The 14,521-nt window shown below is 46.5% G+C and overlaps 8 protein-coding genes across 8 annotated transcripts; 4 read left to right on the forward strand and 4 right to left on the reverse strand.

Annotated features, from left to right (window-relative positions):
- Positions 1–1,760: 1,760 nt before the first annotated feature.
- On the forward strand, positions 1,761–2,687 carry af520_1 (Fumagillin beta-trans-bergamotene synthase af520; the record flags this gene model as incomplete). Its single annotated transcript, XM_014683948.1, has 1 exon — positions 1,761–2,687. The coding sequence occupies one exon, from the start codon at positions 1,761–1,763 to the stop codon at positions 2,685–2,687; it is 927 nt and encodes a 308-aa protein (XP_014539434.1).
- Positions 2,688–2,810: 123 nt separating this feature from the next.
- On the reverse strand, positions 2,811–3,579 carry HSP31 (Glutathione-independent glyoxalase HSP31; the record flags this gene model as incomplete). The annotated part of the gene is made up of 2 exons (XM_014683949.1): positions 2,811–3,308; positions 3,367–3,579. 2 exons carry the CDS (start codon positions 3,577–3,579, stop codon positions 2,811–2,813), a joined length of 711 nt encoding a protein of 236 aa, XP_014539435.1.
- A 583-nt stretch (positions 3,580–4,162) lies between these two features.
- G6M90_00g080840 (uncharacterized protein) lies at positions 4,163–4,703 on the forward strand (the record flags this gene model as incomplete). The annotated part of the gene is made up of 2 exons (XM_014683950.1): positions 4,163–4,361; positions 4,435–4,703. 2 exons carry the CDS (start codon positions 4,163–4,165, stop codon positions 4,701–4,703), a joined length of 468 nt encoding a protein of 155 aa, XP_014539436.1.
- A 1,407-nt stretch (positions 4,704–6,110) lies between these two features.
- Positions 6,111–7,322, forward strand: ADH6_2 (NADP-dependent alcohol dehydrogenase 6; the record flags this gene model as incomplete). Its single annotated transcript, XM_014683951.1, has 3 exons — positions 6,111–6,284; positions 6,357–6,971; positions 7,035–7,322. The coding sequence occupies 3 exons, from the start codon at positions 6,111–6,113 to the stop codon at positions 7,320–7,322; spliced, it is 1,077 nt and encodes a 358-aa protein (XP_014539437.1).
- Positions 7,323–8,129: 807 nt separating this feature from the next.
- On the reverse strand, positions 8,130–9,154 carry roqN_1 (Glandicoline B O-methyltransferase roqN; the record flags this gene model as incomplete). Its single annotated transcript, XM_014683952.1, has 3 exons — positions 8,130–8,587; positions 8,647–8,734; positions 8,789–9,154. 3 exons carry the CDS (start codon positions 9,152–9,154, stop codon positions 8,130–8,132), a joined length of 912 nt encoding a protein of 303 aa, XP_014539438.1.
- A 1,727-nt stretch (positions 9,155–10,881) lies between these two features.
- Positions 10,882–11,340, reverse strand: G6M90_00g080870 (uncharacterized protein; the record flags this gene model as incomplete). Its single annotated transcript, XM_066131163.1, has 1 exon — positions 10,882–11,340. The coding sequence occupies one exon, from the start codon at positions 11,338–11,340 to the stop codon at positions 10,882–10,884; it is 459 nt and encodes a 152-aa protein (XP_065987478.1).
- Positions 11,341–11,427: 87 nt separating this feature from the next.
- lovF (Lovastatin diketide synthase lovF) lies at positions 11,428–12,654 on the reverse strand (the record flags this gene model as incomplete). The annotated part of the gene is made up of 2 exons (XM_066131164.1): positions 11,428–12,073; positions 12,188–12,654. The coding sequence occupies 2 exons, from the start codon at positions 12,652–12,654 to the stop codon at positions 11,428–11,430; spliced, it is 1,113 nt and encodes a 370-aa protein (XP_065987364.1).
- Positions 12,655–13,915: 1,261 nt separating this feature from the next.
- G6M90_00g080890 (uncharacterized protein) lies at positions 13,916–14,482 on the forward strand (the record flags this gene model as incomplete). Its single annotated transcript, XM_066131165.1, has 3 exons — positions 13,916–14,131; positions 14,189–14,313; positions 14,371–14,482. 3 exons carry the CDS (start codon positions 13,916–13,918, stop codon positions 14,480–14,482), a joined length of 453 nt encoding a protein of 150 aa, XP_065987510.1.
- Between the last annotated feature and the right edge of the window lie 39 nt (positions 14,483–14,521).

The following is a 14,521-nucleotide window of genomic DNA, read 5'->3' on the forward strand; positions in this document are numbered from 1 at the left end:
TAACCCTAACCCTAACCCTAACCCTAACCCTAACCCTAACCCTAACCCTAACCCTAACCCTAACCCTAACCCTAACCCTAACCCTAACCCTAACCCTAACCCTAACCCTAACCCTAAGTCGCCGCGGTATAATACTAATTACGCTAGTATATTTAATATATTATAATATATATATAAATAGTTTACTTTTCTAGTTTTTTATTATTTTTAGCCTAATATAATCTAATATTATTTTAGATTTTACGCTTATATAATACTTATATTATATATATAATTTTATTTGATTATAAAGCAAATTAACTATAAATTAATTAATATATAAATAATAATTAAATTATAAAAGCTTTTTTAAAATAAGTTTAAAATAATTAAAAAGTTTTTAAGTATTTTAATAATTATTTATAAAATATATTATTAAATTTTTTAAAATTATATTATAAATTTATTATTTTTATAATTATAAATTTATTATTTTTTTATTAGTATTTACCTTAAAAATTTTATTAAGTTTTTTATAATATAAGCTAATTCTCCCCTAATAATATATTTAATAGAAATAGTTCTTAGAATTTTTATAAGCTTATATATATTAGAATTTGGATATTTAAGCAGAGAATAGGCCTTTAAACCGTAGACAACTTAGCGGGTAGGAAAATATTTGATAAATAGCTATGCTTGTTAGGACTCCAGGAAAATAGCTATAACTGTACTACTGAATGCCTTTTACTAGCTGAAAGGCGGGCTGTGATCTTAAAACAAAAGTAAACAAGGGAGTTAGCATATAAACGAAAAGATGAAAAAGAAAAAGGCCAAAAGCCTGAAGATGCTATTCTCCGTGCCTGAATACGTAGACATGAATAAGGATTCCCAAACCAGATCCCAGGGTCAACAGCAGCCCTAGAGAATTAGTGGCGTCTTCCATTTCCCGTCAATTTCCAATAGTGTTATTTATATATATAGGCAGTAAGACGCTACGTGGAAATGTAGTAGGGGAAACCATAGCGGAAAAAGAAATCAAGGGAACTTGGACACGTCTCCGTTAAATGACTTTGACCTCTTAATTGAAGTACACCACTCCAATGCGAGTACAAGCATGAAAGTGCGGCACACATCATAATGTGGCGAGGGGTAGTGCGGGGGGTGTGTGATGGAGACGTGCTGTCAAGGAACGTCGGGAATAGAAGATTTTGGCTCAGTGCAAGAAAGCCTTGCTAAGGGTCTGGTAGGAATGGAACGGAGAAGAAAGGAAGGTGAGGGAGGGTCAGAGTCCGCCAGTGACTAAAATGGTAATTGGAGACGCACTCTATAAGCTGGGCGTATGATGCATATGCATGGCCTGACCCTCTTTCCTGCCAAAGTTTTCCTACATAAGAGTCCCTTTAGCCAAATAAAGACAGAGGTGCGGCTATGTCAACGCCCACAGTGAGGTAAGATCAACCAGACGGTATTGAATCACAAATTATCTTCCATTTTGCATCCAACACCAACTGCTGGCTGGTCTCCCAGCCTTATTGCACCAAAGCGTAAATGCTGTGACTTGATCTGTGTTATGCAGTTTCGTGTCCCTCTACTCCCGCTGTTAAAGAGCCGCCTGTGATCTCTCATCGTAACTATAACAGATCCCAACTAGTCTCACTTCCAAGCTCCCTAAATCGATGCTTTAAGCTTTATGCGCAACCAGATTCCCCTGTTGCAGAGTCTCGGCGAATCATTGCAGCCTAAAACTACTGCTACATCACCGCCGCTATCTACCCTCAACCATGAAGGAGAAAATGACTCAGCCGCACAGTCCAAACACCCATGTACTTTATAGCCCTTGGCTGCTCTTTCAACTGATTTGGGAATTCACTCAGAGCGATGTCCTCACATTTGTCTTGCCCAATTCGGCCTTCGGTATCCTAAGCGCCCTTGCCGCCGCTGGCTTCTCTATTGATTGCCCGCAACCAAATTGGGAACAAGTACTCTTCAGGTCGCCAGTGGTAGTTGCCTTTAACTGGTACAGCGTGCTTCTTTTCACACTAGCAAATCAACGACGCCCCGAGTCAATCCAAGAGGATGCTATCAACAAGCCATGGCGACCTGTTCCATCGAATCGAGTGCAACCTGAACTGGTTCGCAAAGCGATGCTGGTTCTGATCCCGCTTTCCAAGGCTCTCAACTATTCCATTGGCCTGTGGCAAGAGGGCTTGATGATCCAAGTGCTAACTTGGATGTACAACGACCTTAGGGCCGGCAACGAGCTCATCCGCGACGCCGTCATCGCTGTTGCGTACGGCTTCTTCAACCTGGCTAGCTTGAAAATTGCTCAGGGGCCCAACTGCCACATTTCCACTCCGGTTTATTTGTGGATTCTGACCGTGAGTGGTGTGATTCTTACGACTATGCAAATCCAAGACTTGAAAGACCAAGAAGGCGATCGAACAAGGCTCAGAAAAACCATTCCTCTTGTCTTTGGAGAGACTTTCTCGAGGGTCACTATCGCCGCCTTCACATGTGTGTGGACGGAGCTGGCAGTCAAGTTTTGGAAGTTGGGTTGGTTAGACGCTATTGCTACAAGAACCATCGCCCTCACACTTGTTGGGAGGGTGTTGACTAAGAAAGGAGTTGGTGAGGATAGAAACAACTGGAAGCTGTGGTGTTTCTGGACGGTGAGCTTGTATTCTATGCCATTAATTTCACACCAGTAAGATATTTTAGTTTACTTTATTAAGGCTGCTTATTACCTTAGTATATTATAAGTCTTAATAATAATTCTTTTAAAGGGCAACCCACGTTAAATTTATTTTCTTCCGCTGCTATACTTAAGTATATTATTCTCGTAACAGCTTGATAATTTCCCTCGCAAGACTCCCTCCAGACGCAGGGTTGGCACCAGTCACAAGTTTCCGCCCGTGAGAATCCTTATCCACAACTACATGGTCACCCCACGCCGTACTACCTTCGATGAAAATGCCACCGCGTTCTTTCAGCCGAGACTGCACCAAGTACGGTACATAAGGCACTCGACCCCATAACTCCTCTTCCTTGTTTGACATGCTTGTCACTTTACGGCCGTCCACAAGATACTTTCCATCTCGCAGCTTGACCTCCGTGAAAACTGCTGGGGCGTGGCAAATTGCGCTGACTACTCTACCATCTTCAAACATTGTCCTTATCAGGTTTTGGGATTGCGTGTTCTGAGGCAGCCCAATAAGTGGTCCTTGGCCGCCGGGATAGAAGACTGCGTCATATTCAGGAGCAGGAAGCTTGATACTTGACAGAGGCGGTGCCTCGTCGAGCATCTTTTGCACTTGGGCGTCGTTTAAGAACTAACAAATAATCAGTATCTTGTCGCTAAATAACGACGCTGTGAGAATATTGACTCACTCTCTGGCAAACAGCGTCATTCTTTGTCGCCGAGATGGACGACTCGTCTAGCGGTGGACGACCCCCGAGTTCGCTTACAAAATTTATTTCGAACCCTGCCGTTTTCAAGCCATAGTATGGATGAGCAGCCTCGGGAAGATACCACCCTGTTTTCACGGTGGTATTGACCAGCCGGTCATTGCTTGTGAAGACGAACAAGATTCTGCGTGACATTGTTTCTCAGCATGACGTGTTTTCCAAGGGCTGACTCTGCGTGCAACACCTCGATTTATAGGTTTCCCTAGTCGCTAACTGAAAACCAAGGCAGTGAAACACGGCCCCAAACAGGCATTGATGTGGCGTAGCTGAAGCCCCTCTTAATTTGAACTATTTGAACTATTTGATCTGGGGAGTACAGTAGTGCAGTAAGTATATGTGCGTAGAAACAGTATTTAGCTCCGCAAGCCCGGACGCGGCATCATCGGATGTTGTCCCACGCTAAACTCTATCTAGTGCAAGCATACTAGTTTGGCCAATCCAACCAGACGTCATACGAATGTGACATGTCCGTCGGAGTTGTAGTAATACGTCAAGGCCAAATGCGCTACCCCCGCTACAACTCCAACGGACATGTAATACGTCAAGGCATTTCACCTCATGCCTGCGACAAATTCAAATCCTTTCCAGGTGTTAGCCTGCCTGGAAATAATAACCGGCATTCTATACCACACATAAAGCTGGAGTCATAGAATTTCCTGCGCCAGCGGCAAAGCACTAGACAAACAATACGTGAGGCCGTATCTCACTGGTGACCAACATGTCTGTTATTACGGATCCTGATTATATGCCATCTTTCTCGGAACCGACGCCAAGCTCGATCACAGATGAAGCACGGGCATTTGTCGCAAACTTTTATCGCATCTCGGACATGCAGGTCGAAGACGAGCAGTGGGTTGAATTCTTTACCGGGGATGCACAGGTTATCATGGGAGAGGATAGCGGGCGCGGTCATTGTGGTAAGCCAGCCTACGGCAACTTCCTATGCTCAAAGCATAATGGGAAAATGCCCCCGACTGATTGAAGTCATAGAAATCAAAGAGCTGCGACGGCGCATGTGGATAAATGTTCTAGCTCGTAAACACCAAGTGTTGAAAGTATTCACTGGCGCCTTCAGCGAGAATTCGGGTACAGAGGGAGAATTTGAGTATGACATGATGCTTCTTGGAAGAGTGCAACGAACGTCTCAAGATAGCAAAACAACAATTCAAATTCCCTGGGCATCACATATGGTCCTGAAGAAAGGGCCAGGAAGGGAAGCAAGCCAATGGAAACTTGCTCGTTATCGGGCTTGGCTTTGATTCGACGCGAGGTGACTAGAAAGTGGTCCAAATTGGCCCCTTGGCATCTCTAAATAACTCAATTCGCAGAGCTTGGTGTCATTGCTGGATATCATAGCGTCGGCTATCATGACTATTCCCTTCAAGTACCGCTATTATGCGCTTCTATCGTATTCGTCTCAGCCTTTGCTCAGGCACGACCGTAAAATTATTGTCTAGATGCCATAGCCGAGACGGGAGGCCCCCCTTGTATGCTTGTGTCTGTGCTAAGGCCGAAAGTTGAATTCGGACGAAAGGAAGGTATTAACTTATTTAGCATTAAGCAGAGGGCTGCAGCACAACAGCGAGAAATAAGGAATCTCAGTTAACAATAAGTCTCATAACGTGAAAATTCGCCGCCAATTCATGCATCATCCGAGTTCAGGTGCTGAGAAGCATGAGATCTTTTCAAAATACTTGCTCATACGACTTACGGGGAGTTCTGTTACACGAAAGAAGTTTGCTGGCCGAGATCGCAGTCCTTTTCGGTCACCTCTCTCGATATCTGCTGCATGCCAACAAAGGAAGCAGTTGACGTAAAGCGTATAATCTGCCAGGGCTGCGAGCATGCAGTATATCAAGTGAGGTTACGTATCTCTATCACCGTGTCATATACGATACGACTTCGACTTCGTAATCATACTTGAAGCCGAGTACTTTAATTCCGGTGTCTTAAACAATTGGCACCGGTGTATTCTATTAAACAACCGCCCGCCAATCTGTCAACGGGGTCACAGGATGCATCGAGCTACTGCACGGATACGTGTTCCGTACTTGGGTTCTTCACTCGGCTGGCTGGTCCAAGCGCAGAACCGACAATGCAAGACTGACCAAGTTTGCCGCGGAATGGCAGTGGGCGTATGTACTCGGTTCCATCCAAGTACTTGTGAGTTTTGCATTACAGTACCGACTCCGACGGAAGCCACACTCACAGGCTTGAATTTCTCCGCCGGAATCCCATCAATGTTCAATCGGAAAGTCCACCTTCTGACATAATCTACTTTACCAGTGGACATTTGGCCCCCTCCCAAACTCTCAAAAATGGGTCTTTTGCGCCCATGTAACCATCGCCGGGATTCCCATGAAATACGCTTTTGCGCGCTTATGCACAACGTCAAAGAAACTGTACAGACAGTTAGGCAAGTGGCCTCGGGGCGTATCGCCCATGTCACAAAGTCAGGTACCTAGTCATGGGAGGTCAGTCTATGGTAGGGTACTATACCGTGCGCGTCGATCGGCATGGCACATAAAGCCGTCTATCCTTGCAAACTTCAGGCGATGTTGTAAGATTCTGCTGCAAGCCTTTCAAAGCAATCGACAATCGACACCTGTTTCTCTCAGCTACACACAGACAGCATCTTAGAGTACCAGTTCAAACACCAAGACACCATGGCCACTGACACGGCGTTTGAGGGGTGGGTAGGCGAGGACGCTTCCTCTGCCAAGGGCAAAATGGTCTGGAAACAGTACACGCCAAAGCTGTGGGAGGAGACGGACGTTGAGATCAAGATTACACACTCTGGCGTCTGCGGCTCAGACCTTCACACATTACGGTCGGGCTGGGTAAGTCTTGAAGCCCTTGCCATGGCAAGGAGCAGGATGCTCGTGCGCGACGGCAATAACTGACGGTAGCAGCGCGAGGCACCGTACCCGATCGTCGTCGGACATGAAATTGTTGGCGTCGCCATACGCGTCGGCTCTCAAGCTGAGGGGGACATTCGCGTCGGCGACGTAGTCGGCGTGGGTGCCCAGGCTGATGCCTGCCTCAACCGAGACTCGGATTACTCGTGCATCGAGTGTTCGGAGCAGAGCGAGAATTACTGCGCCCGTCGTGTCGTCACATACGCCTCGAAACACCGAAACGGCAGCAAGACGCAAGGCGGGTACGCGCTCTACTATCGCGGGCCGTCACACTTTGTCGTCAAAATACCTGCCGGCCTGCCACCCCAGCTGGCCGCGCCCATGCTCTGTGCCGGCGTCACAGTCTACTCTCCGCTCAAACGTTATCGCTGCGGGCCTGGAAAGAGCGTGGGCGTTATTGGCCTCGGCGGTCTGGGCCATTTCGCCGTCTTGTTTGCCAAGGCGCTCGGGGCCAAGGAGGTTATTGGCATTTCCAGGAACCAAGACAAACAAAAAGACGCAATGGACCTGGGGTGTGACGGCTACATTGCGACCGCCGCCGAAAACGAGTGGGCAACCAATAATGCGCGTCGTTTTGACATTATTCTAAATACCGTCGCGTCAGTCAAGGTATGGATGCAGTTTCCCACAATCAACCAGCAAATTTTTTCCCCCATACTCATACAAACACAGATGCCATTTTCTGACTATCTTGGTCTTCTTCGGCTCGGCGGTACACTCGTCCAGGTAGGCCTGCCCGAGGGGCCGATTCCCTTCACGCCCTCCCGTTTGGGCGGCGCTGGTGCGAGGGTAGCCGGAACGAACATCGGGTCCCCGAGTGAGATAAGGGAGATGTTGGACCTGGCCGCCACCAAGAATATCAAGCCGTGGGTTGAACAGCGGCCGATGAAGGATGCTAACCGCACTATACTGGACTTTGAGGCAGGTAAACCACGTTTCCGCTACGTCATGTTTAATTAGTTGTATGGCACACACAGGAAGACGCTTGAAAGAACCTCACCCGTCTGTCCTGCCATTTCCGTGGTAGCTGGTTTTGACTTAGCCGGAAAAAACATGCACTTGAAGAAAAAACTCATATTCCGCCGATTCTTGCGTAGGAAATAAAGCACTACTCTATTTACACAAGTCGTGTTCAGTTTGCTGTGATAGGCTATATATCGTATATCAGGTCTACCCTATTTGTACCTTTTATAGGGTATTATAGTAGCGGCCTAACCAAAAACTGCGATAATAGACGCAAAGGCAGGGTAATAGGGGTCCAGGTATGTGCCCTTTAATTTAACTTGAGAACGGTGTAAAAAAGTATTAATACTAACTATATTACTTGAGAAGATTTAAAACGAAAAACGTGAAGCGGGCACGACATACACCTAGTTTGCTACTATTGATCCACGGCCCTGGCTTCCAGCGACTTTCCGCGCCAACCAACACTCCACCGGCAGTCTTCAAATATCACTTCCTTTTGTAATTAAGCCCGGTAAGGACAGCAGCTTGGATAGCATTGCCCAATACCTTCAAAAGGGAGAAGGGACCGATATTTCTAGATAAAAGGACTGAAATAAATTAACCTGTGCAACGACGGGGGTTTATTGCTGGACCTGTAATTGAGGCCAACGAACCAATTAGTCAACTACATGCGCAAGTACACGACAAAAGCTTTACCCACGATCGAAGCGAGTCATGTCCGAGCTCAACAGACTACAAATTAGCTAAAGAGGGTGGTGACTATGTAGACAGATCCAAGGTCAAGCTGGCATTAGTCTTTCCTTACAACGCAGGGGTTTTAGCTGCAGCCATAATAGCAATCTTTTCAATCGCAAACGGTTTGTTCTTTCCGTACTTGTCTTCCATGAATCGAACAACAGCAGGCTTAATTAACGGCCGACAAAGCTTCTTCTCTTGCTCCGTCCAGTATCTATCCGTAACCCACTCGATAAACGCGTCGTAGACTTCATAAAAGTCCTCTGCGTTTTTGAAATCTATCATTATACTCTTGGTCTGCATCTCGATATTAACAAAGCCGCGGCGGTGCAGCATTGAGCGGACGTAATGAGGGTTAGACCAGGGTCCTTGTGCCCAGGCGTCGGTTAACTCGTCCGAAGATTCGGGCCAGTTGGGATGCCCGGGTAGCTGGCAGAGAGCATCGCGGACGTAGTCGCTCCAGAGTTCTTTGTACCAGACTACACAACCGAGGGTACCGCCTGGTTTCAGCATACGATAGCATTCTAAGACGAGTTAGCTAGTGTTGTGCATGGCTAATAAGGGTCAACTGGTGAAAACATACCCTCCAAGGCGGCCTGAGAATCTGGAATAACCATGAGCCCAAAAACGCAGGTAATGTAGTCAAATACATGACTTGGTAGGTTGGTTTTCTAGTAATATTAGCCTATCTAATCCAAGAGCTTCAAAGAAACACGAAGAGGAACCTGGGCATTTATCTGTATAGTTTTTGTCTTCTTCCACTGCATCTCTTTGATCCGCCGGTCCAGGAACTGGAGCTGTCCAGCGGATAAGTCTCCGCATGTCAAATCTACATTGTCTTGTATTCCTTGCTCCTTGAAGAGTAGATGTAGGTTGTAAGTTGTAATGCCGGTTCCACAACACAAGTCCAAGATAGAAATTTGTCCTGTTGTGGGAAGTTTATCCAGACCGGCCATACGAAGAAGCGGCATGGAGAATGGTCCGGTGTGGACTTCGCCTTTAGCGTACAAGGCTCCAACTCCCTCACGTAGCCAGAGGGGACCGGCAAACTGGGTCTCGGAGGCCAAATCTGTCAAGGTCGTAGTTGACATTTTGTCGTCTTATATGAGCAACCGTAGAGGTAGCCGAGGAAGTATATGTTGCTTAATGTTGGATTTGGAGAAAGGTTGCTGGCACATGCAATTTTAATAGTCAAGAAAGAGGTGGCGGGTGTGGTTTATATATTGCAAAGTCACAGACAATAAAGTAAAACTCAAGATGCGTCCCTCGTGTATAAAGTAAAATACCTTGGTTTTCCAGATTCCGTGGCTAGCTTGTTTTACAGAGCGAGGAAGAAAGAAAGGACTTGAGTGCTACAAGTAATTATAAGGTTTGGTAAGGTTACAGGAAGGAGCGAGTTTTATGGATAATTATCAATGAAATTAGACCGATAAAACGTTCAACATAAACTGCGCCGGGATATAGTTGGCATTTTTTTGCGGCGTGAAGTGGGGGTTAAGGCGCCAAGTCTTGTTTCAGCGTTCTTGGCCGAGCTACATTAAACTTAGGCGACACAGGCAAAGTCTGGTCCTTGTAAAGCGTGTGGTGGGAGAGCTAGCTGGTCCAGTCGAAGCTGCACATGTCTAGATGTCTGGTGTTCGTGTTTTCAGGTTGCGGGGCGGCGCTATTCCTTGGCAGACCTACCAGATGTGATACAGATCAACTTCGGCTAGAAAAGAGTACATCAAACAGCTCACTGCGTAGGTATTGCACCAGAACGTTTATTTGGAACTGGTCGGCAAATGGGATTTGTAACTGAGATGAAACGCCAAGTCAAATCGTCAAGTATCTAATAGTAGGGCAAGTGTCCAGATGCAGTTTAAAGATAAATATCAATCAAATATGTCGGGGTTTTAATTGGTTGCCCTAGTTAAATGCTGGTGCAAGCACTGTAACAGCCAAGGCCTAGTAAAAAACCTTCATAACCTGATGTTTACTCGACGCGGCGATTATTAGCGGGACTTAAAAGCTAAGAATAAATATCGAGGGGTCCAACAATCACATCCATCATGGATGTCCTGGTGAGCTGGGCGACTTCTTCAATGCGGAAGATATTTTCATCGGGAACTTAAAGATGAGTGGAAAGGTATGTCCGCTCTGTATCCGAGTCCACGGTAACATATAGAATAGCCTGAAGCTGCCTGGCCAAGCGTATCGCCATTTGCCCCATAGGCTTCATACCCTTATAAATTAAAATCGATTCGCCTTCTTGTATCATGGTAAGCCAGCCAAACTGCACTTGCTATGGAGCATGCCGCCGGAATTGTTAAATGCTGGGGAATAGTTACAACAGCGGCAGACTTGACACGGATTGCAGTTGCTGCTGGTTTTGGTGCCGAAATAAGACACACGCGGTCCCCGGGTTGGAAGTCAGATGCAGATCCAGCTTGTTGGATCAGACCAGCACACTCTGTTCCCAAGTCGTGGCCGAATAGTTTCCCCTCTGCCATTATAAAATCTCTATCCATGAGACCAATGGCCTTGACTTGGACCAAGACCTCATCATCTTGTAGGGGTAGTTTGCTCCACTCTTCCTCACTCTCTACCCAGCCCATTATGGCAACCTGGCCATGCCGGTACATCCTGATTTTTAGTCCTGGTGTGGCGCTGACTTGGACATTACGCCTGTAGCGTGGAACAATGTTGTCTGCGATTGTATGATTCATAGTGCAATTCTCGCAGACACGGCTGATTTGGAGCATATTGTCAGCGGATATATACTTCATTTCTGTGTCTACTGGTTTTTCAAGAATCCTTAACCTTTTCCCCAGTAGCGTCACTAGCTCTGAGGTTTTCTGCGCATTGCGGTCCCAACCATCGAGATATATAGTGTCGCAAATTTATTGTCCAGGTCTTCAGACATTAACACTCGGCCGAGTCCGTCTGCGAGGGCATGGCTAGGCTCTGCTCTGCTCCAAGTGGGATTCCTCATTACCCAAAGAACATGCTTGTTCTGCACTAGCGTCGACCTCAGGTTCATGTAGTCTGGCTCAGATATGCCATCCAGGAAAACGGAATCGACTTCTAGCAGCGACACGACTAGGTCAAATGTTTTGCCATTGCTTTGCATTAGACCCGGAATCTTGTGTTCTTGTATGACCGAGCTGAATGCCGCCAGCATGGCGTCCGCAATCATATTTTGCGTTTTCGAGCCCCCGTCCATGATTATTCCAACCTCTGGTGAAGTACAGAGTGTTATGTGAATATTGGCCACAGGGGCGATAGCAGTTGCAACCATGATGCTACTAAACCGAGTCTGAGTTTCTTCCTGTCTCGTAATCTCAATATTAACTTCAGAAAACTGTATTCTTCTAAGGAACAAGTCCTATTGTTCTACCGAGAGGCAGGGACTGTGCAAAGATCGCTCTTCGTGATCCAATGGACTCCACCAACCCTTCAACAGGCCAAAAGCGAATGCAATGAGGGCATCTGGCTTTGTCGTCTCAAAGAGCAACAGCTTTCCGCTAGGCATGAGAAGCTTTCGGACGTTGGTCAAAGATTCGTGGAGAATGTCGGTGGCGTGCAGCACATGCGACGCTACGACAAGATCATAACTTGCTGCAACAAAGGACTGCGATATTAGATCTTTGGAGATGTTGCGGATGGTAAATGCCATCTTGCTGGAGTAGCCTTGGAACTTTATACTCGCTTGGCTGAGAAATGCCGGCGAGATATCGGTATAGTCGTACCGCTCCCATTTCTTCACGCCGTCGCCGCTCATTGTCTCAAGCAACGGCAAGGTCTGCCGGCCTGTGCCAGCTCCAACCTCTAGTATCTTTATTGAAGGATTCTTGAAGCATAGCAAGTAAAAATATGTGGAAGCAGCGTGAGAATGGTGCTTGCTTGCTAGGACATCTCCGTAGTACTGCTCCGCGAGACCATGTTGGAAAATGACCTCTACAGGATCAATTTCGCCGTTTAGGACCTTCAAGAGGTTGTGACCAATATGAATGAAGAATGCGCCTTCTAAACTTTGTTCCTTAACACTCCAGGATAGTATTGCGCGTGCTTGGGCTTGCAATGATGGTTTGAACGTCGTTTAAACTCACCGGTAATTCTCCTCTACAAGCTTTTGCCTCTAATACCTTATCCAGCCCAGAAACGACTGCAGATGTGGTTCAAGTCTGGCTGGCGGTAACTCGTCATCGACATACTCGGTGGCCTCCTCGACAAATGCCATAATAGCCAGTGTCATATCTCGATGACCCTCTACAGCGTCGTGGCCTTGAGGCGGCCTATCGTGAATACAATGCCTCAATATTTGTTCCTGATCCATCAATTCCAGGTCGGGTTTCCAAATTATCCGAGTACACAAGTGGCGAGGCTTAGTGGGCTTATTGCCGGAGACTACATTGTTGTCATCAACGAATGTTGTTTGTAATCCCTCCAAATACACGAGCGGAGTGTTTGAACCATTCGCGGTGCCAACAACATCTGCCGATGCACCACGATGTCCTCGAAGTCTGCACTCGCCTCGGACACACATCTCGCCGCTTCGTAAACTCTCATTGCGACAATCTATCCATATGCTGTCGACACGCACGGGAACCATGGTCGGAAGATCGAGCGCAACTTGGAAGAGGCTGGCACGACTATTTGCACAAGCCCATCCAGTGTGGAAGGATGTATGGTGTAAGGCGGACCCAACGATTCAGGGTTCACAGACTCCCAGATTTCCGTATTAAGCTGGGCGATGACTTGGCCTGTTTTGCCGAGCTGCAGTTGTCTGAGGCCTTGAAATGCCGGGCCATAAGTGACTGATGATGCACCAGTTACGTTGTAAGGATCCATCTCAACTCCCTAGCAAGATGATGAGATTCTTTGGAACCAATCATTCGAATTCCATGGGCCAATGCAGATAATTTGGTCACGCCCCTTGGCATCAACGACGGCGCCAATCAGCCCACTCGCGCACTCCAAATAACTTCCATTTTCGTAAACGAAAATACGAAACTGTAATAATACACTATTTCCACTAACGAGATTTGGGGAAGAAATAGTGAGTTGTGTTTCAACTTGTTCTGCTCCCTGGATGAACCGGATCGGATGCAAGCATGCCACTTCTTGAAGCCAAATACCCTTTACAGCCACGGATCTCTCAACTAATTGCTTGAGGGATTCCACGGCCATGACGACATACCCGGCGCCCGGGAAAACAGTCTCACCAGCTATTTTATGGTCTCTCAACCACGGCATCTCGCCGAGTCTCAAGATATGCCGCCACTGGGCCACCTGCGGGTTCCAGTCTATGCTCCTCACACCAAGCAAGTCATGGCGCCGCGCCGATTGAGAACGAAAGTTGTGGCTGAGTAGGCTCTCCTTCGAGTACAGTATGGAAATATGGTGAGGACAGGTATGTCATACTTAAAAATAATATTTCGCACTCGTTTTTTTTATCCCGAGAGCAGCACGCAATGTATGACTGGTACCAACTTGCAAATTCACAGGTCCGAGTGAGGCCACCGTGTTTGGGTTAGAGGCGTATACACAAGTCCACAGGCCGGAATCCAAGTGTGGAAAAGCAGCCTATTACGACATCGTTCAACCAATGGTATCTCTAGATTCCACAAGAGACGAAAAGATTCACGCCTACCGGCGGAAAATATGGGGTCAAGCTTTTAGCGTTAAATGTAAGCTGTTCACCCTGCTTCCCTATAGAGCTATAGAGAAAATAACCGACGTTTTTACCAGCATTAGAAAAAGCAGAGCCGTTAATCTATTCGAAAGCCATAGAGATTGTAAATCAATTTCGGAATCGTCAACATGAAAGCATCAATATTTCCTCTTGGCTCGAGTATTATACATTCGACGTAATGGGTTTATTTGGTCTAAGTATAGACTTTAGAAACCTCACTGAAGGAGAACATCCTGTTTTGCGATTATATTATTCGGCACACTACCTTCTGGGTCCGTTGGCAGCAGTGCCGTGGCTCAAGCATCTATTAATGGGTGTCCCATTCATCGAAAGAACAAAGTACTACAAGCAGTTTTTTTCCTGGGCACACGCCGAGTTGGAGAGGAATATCAAGGTTTACAATCCGGGATCTAGTAGAGATGCCATATAATGCTAACACTTATGGAAATAGAATAACCAGAATAAGCGTCAAAATATTATTGGCCATGGTCTTAGCGCAGCCCAGGAAGCCGGGGGAGTCGAGCAAAACTGGCGATATGTCTTGGGAGATTTTGTACTTGTTATTATCGCGGGCAGGTACGTTGCTTTTGTCGGCCAATTCCCCTTTTAGTAATATAGTTTGATTTTATTTAGTGATCCTGTCCGCCAAGTTCTGATAAACATGATGTACTACTTGATTCAAAATCCCGAGTACCTTGCTCTTATTCGAGAATTCTTGGCGAATATCGACATCAGAGAGAGGTGAGATATATATGGGGACGAAGAAAAAAATGGAAAGAAAAGG

The sequence above is a fragment of the Metarhizium brunneum genome, chromosome 5, assembly GCF_013426205.1.
Source record: "Metarhizium brunneum chromosome 5, complete sequence".
NCBI classification, from domain to species: domain Eukaryota; kingdom Fungi; phylum Ascomycota; class Sordariomycetes; order Hypocreales; family Clavicipitaceae; genus Metarhizium; species Metarhizium brunneum.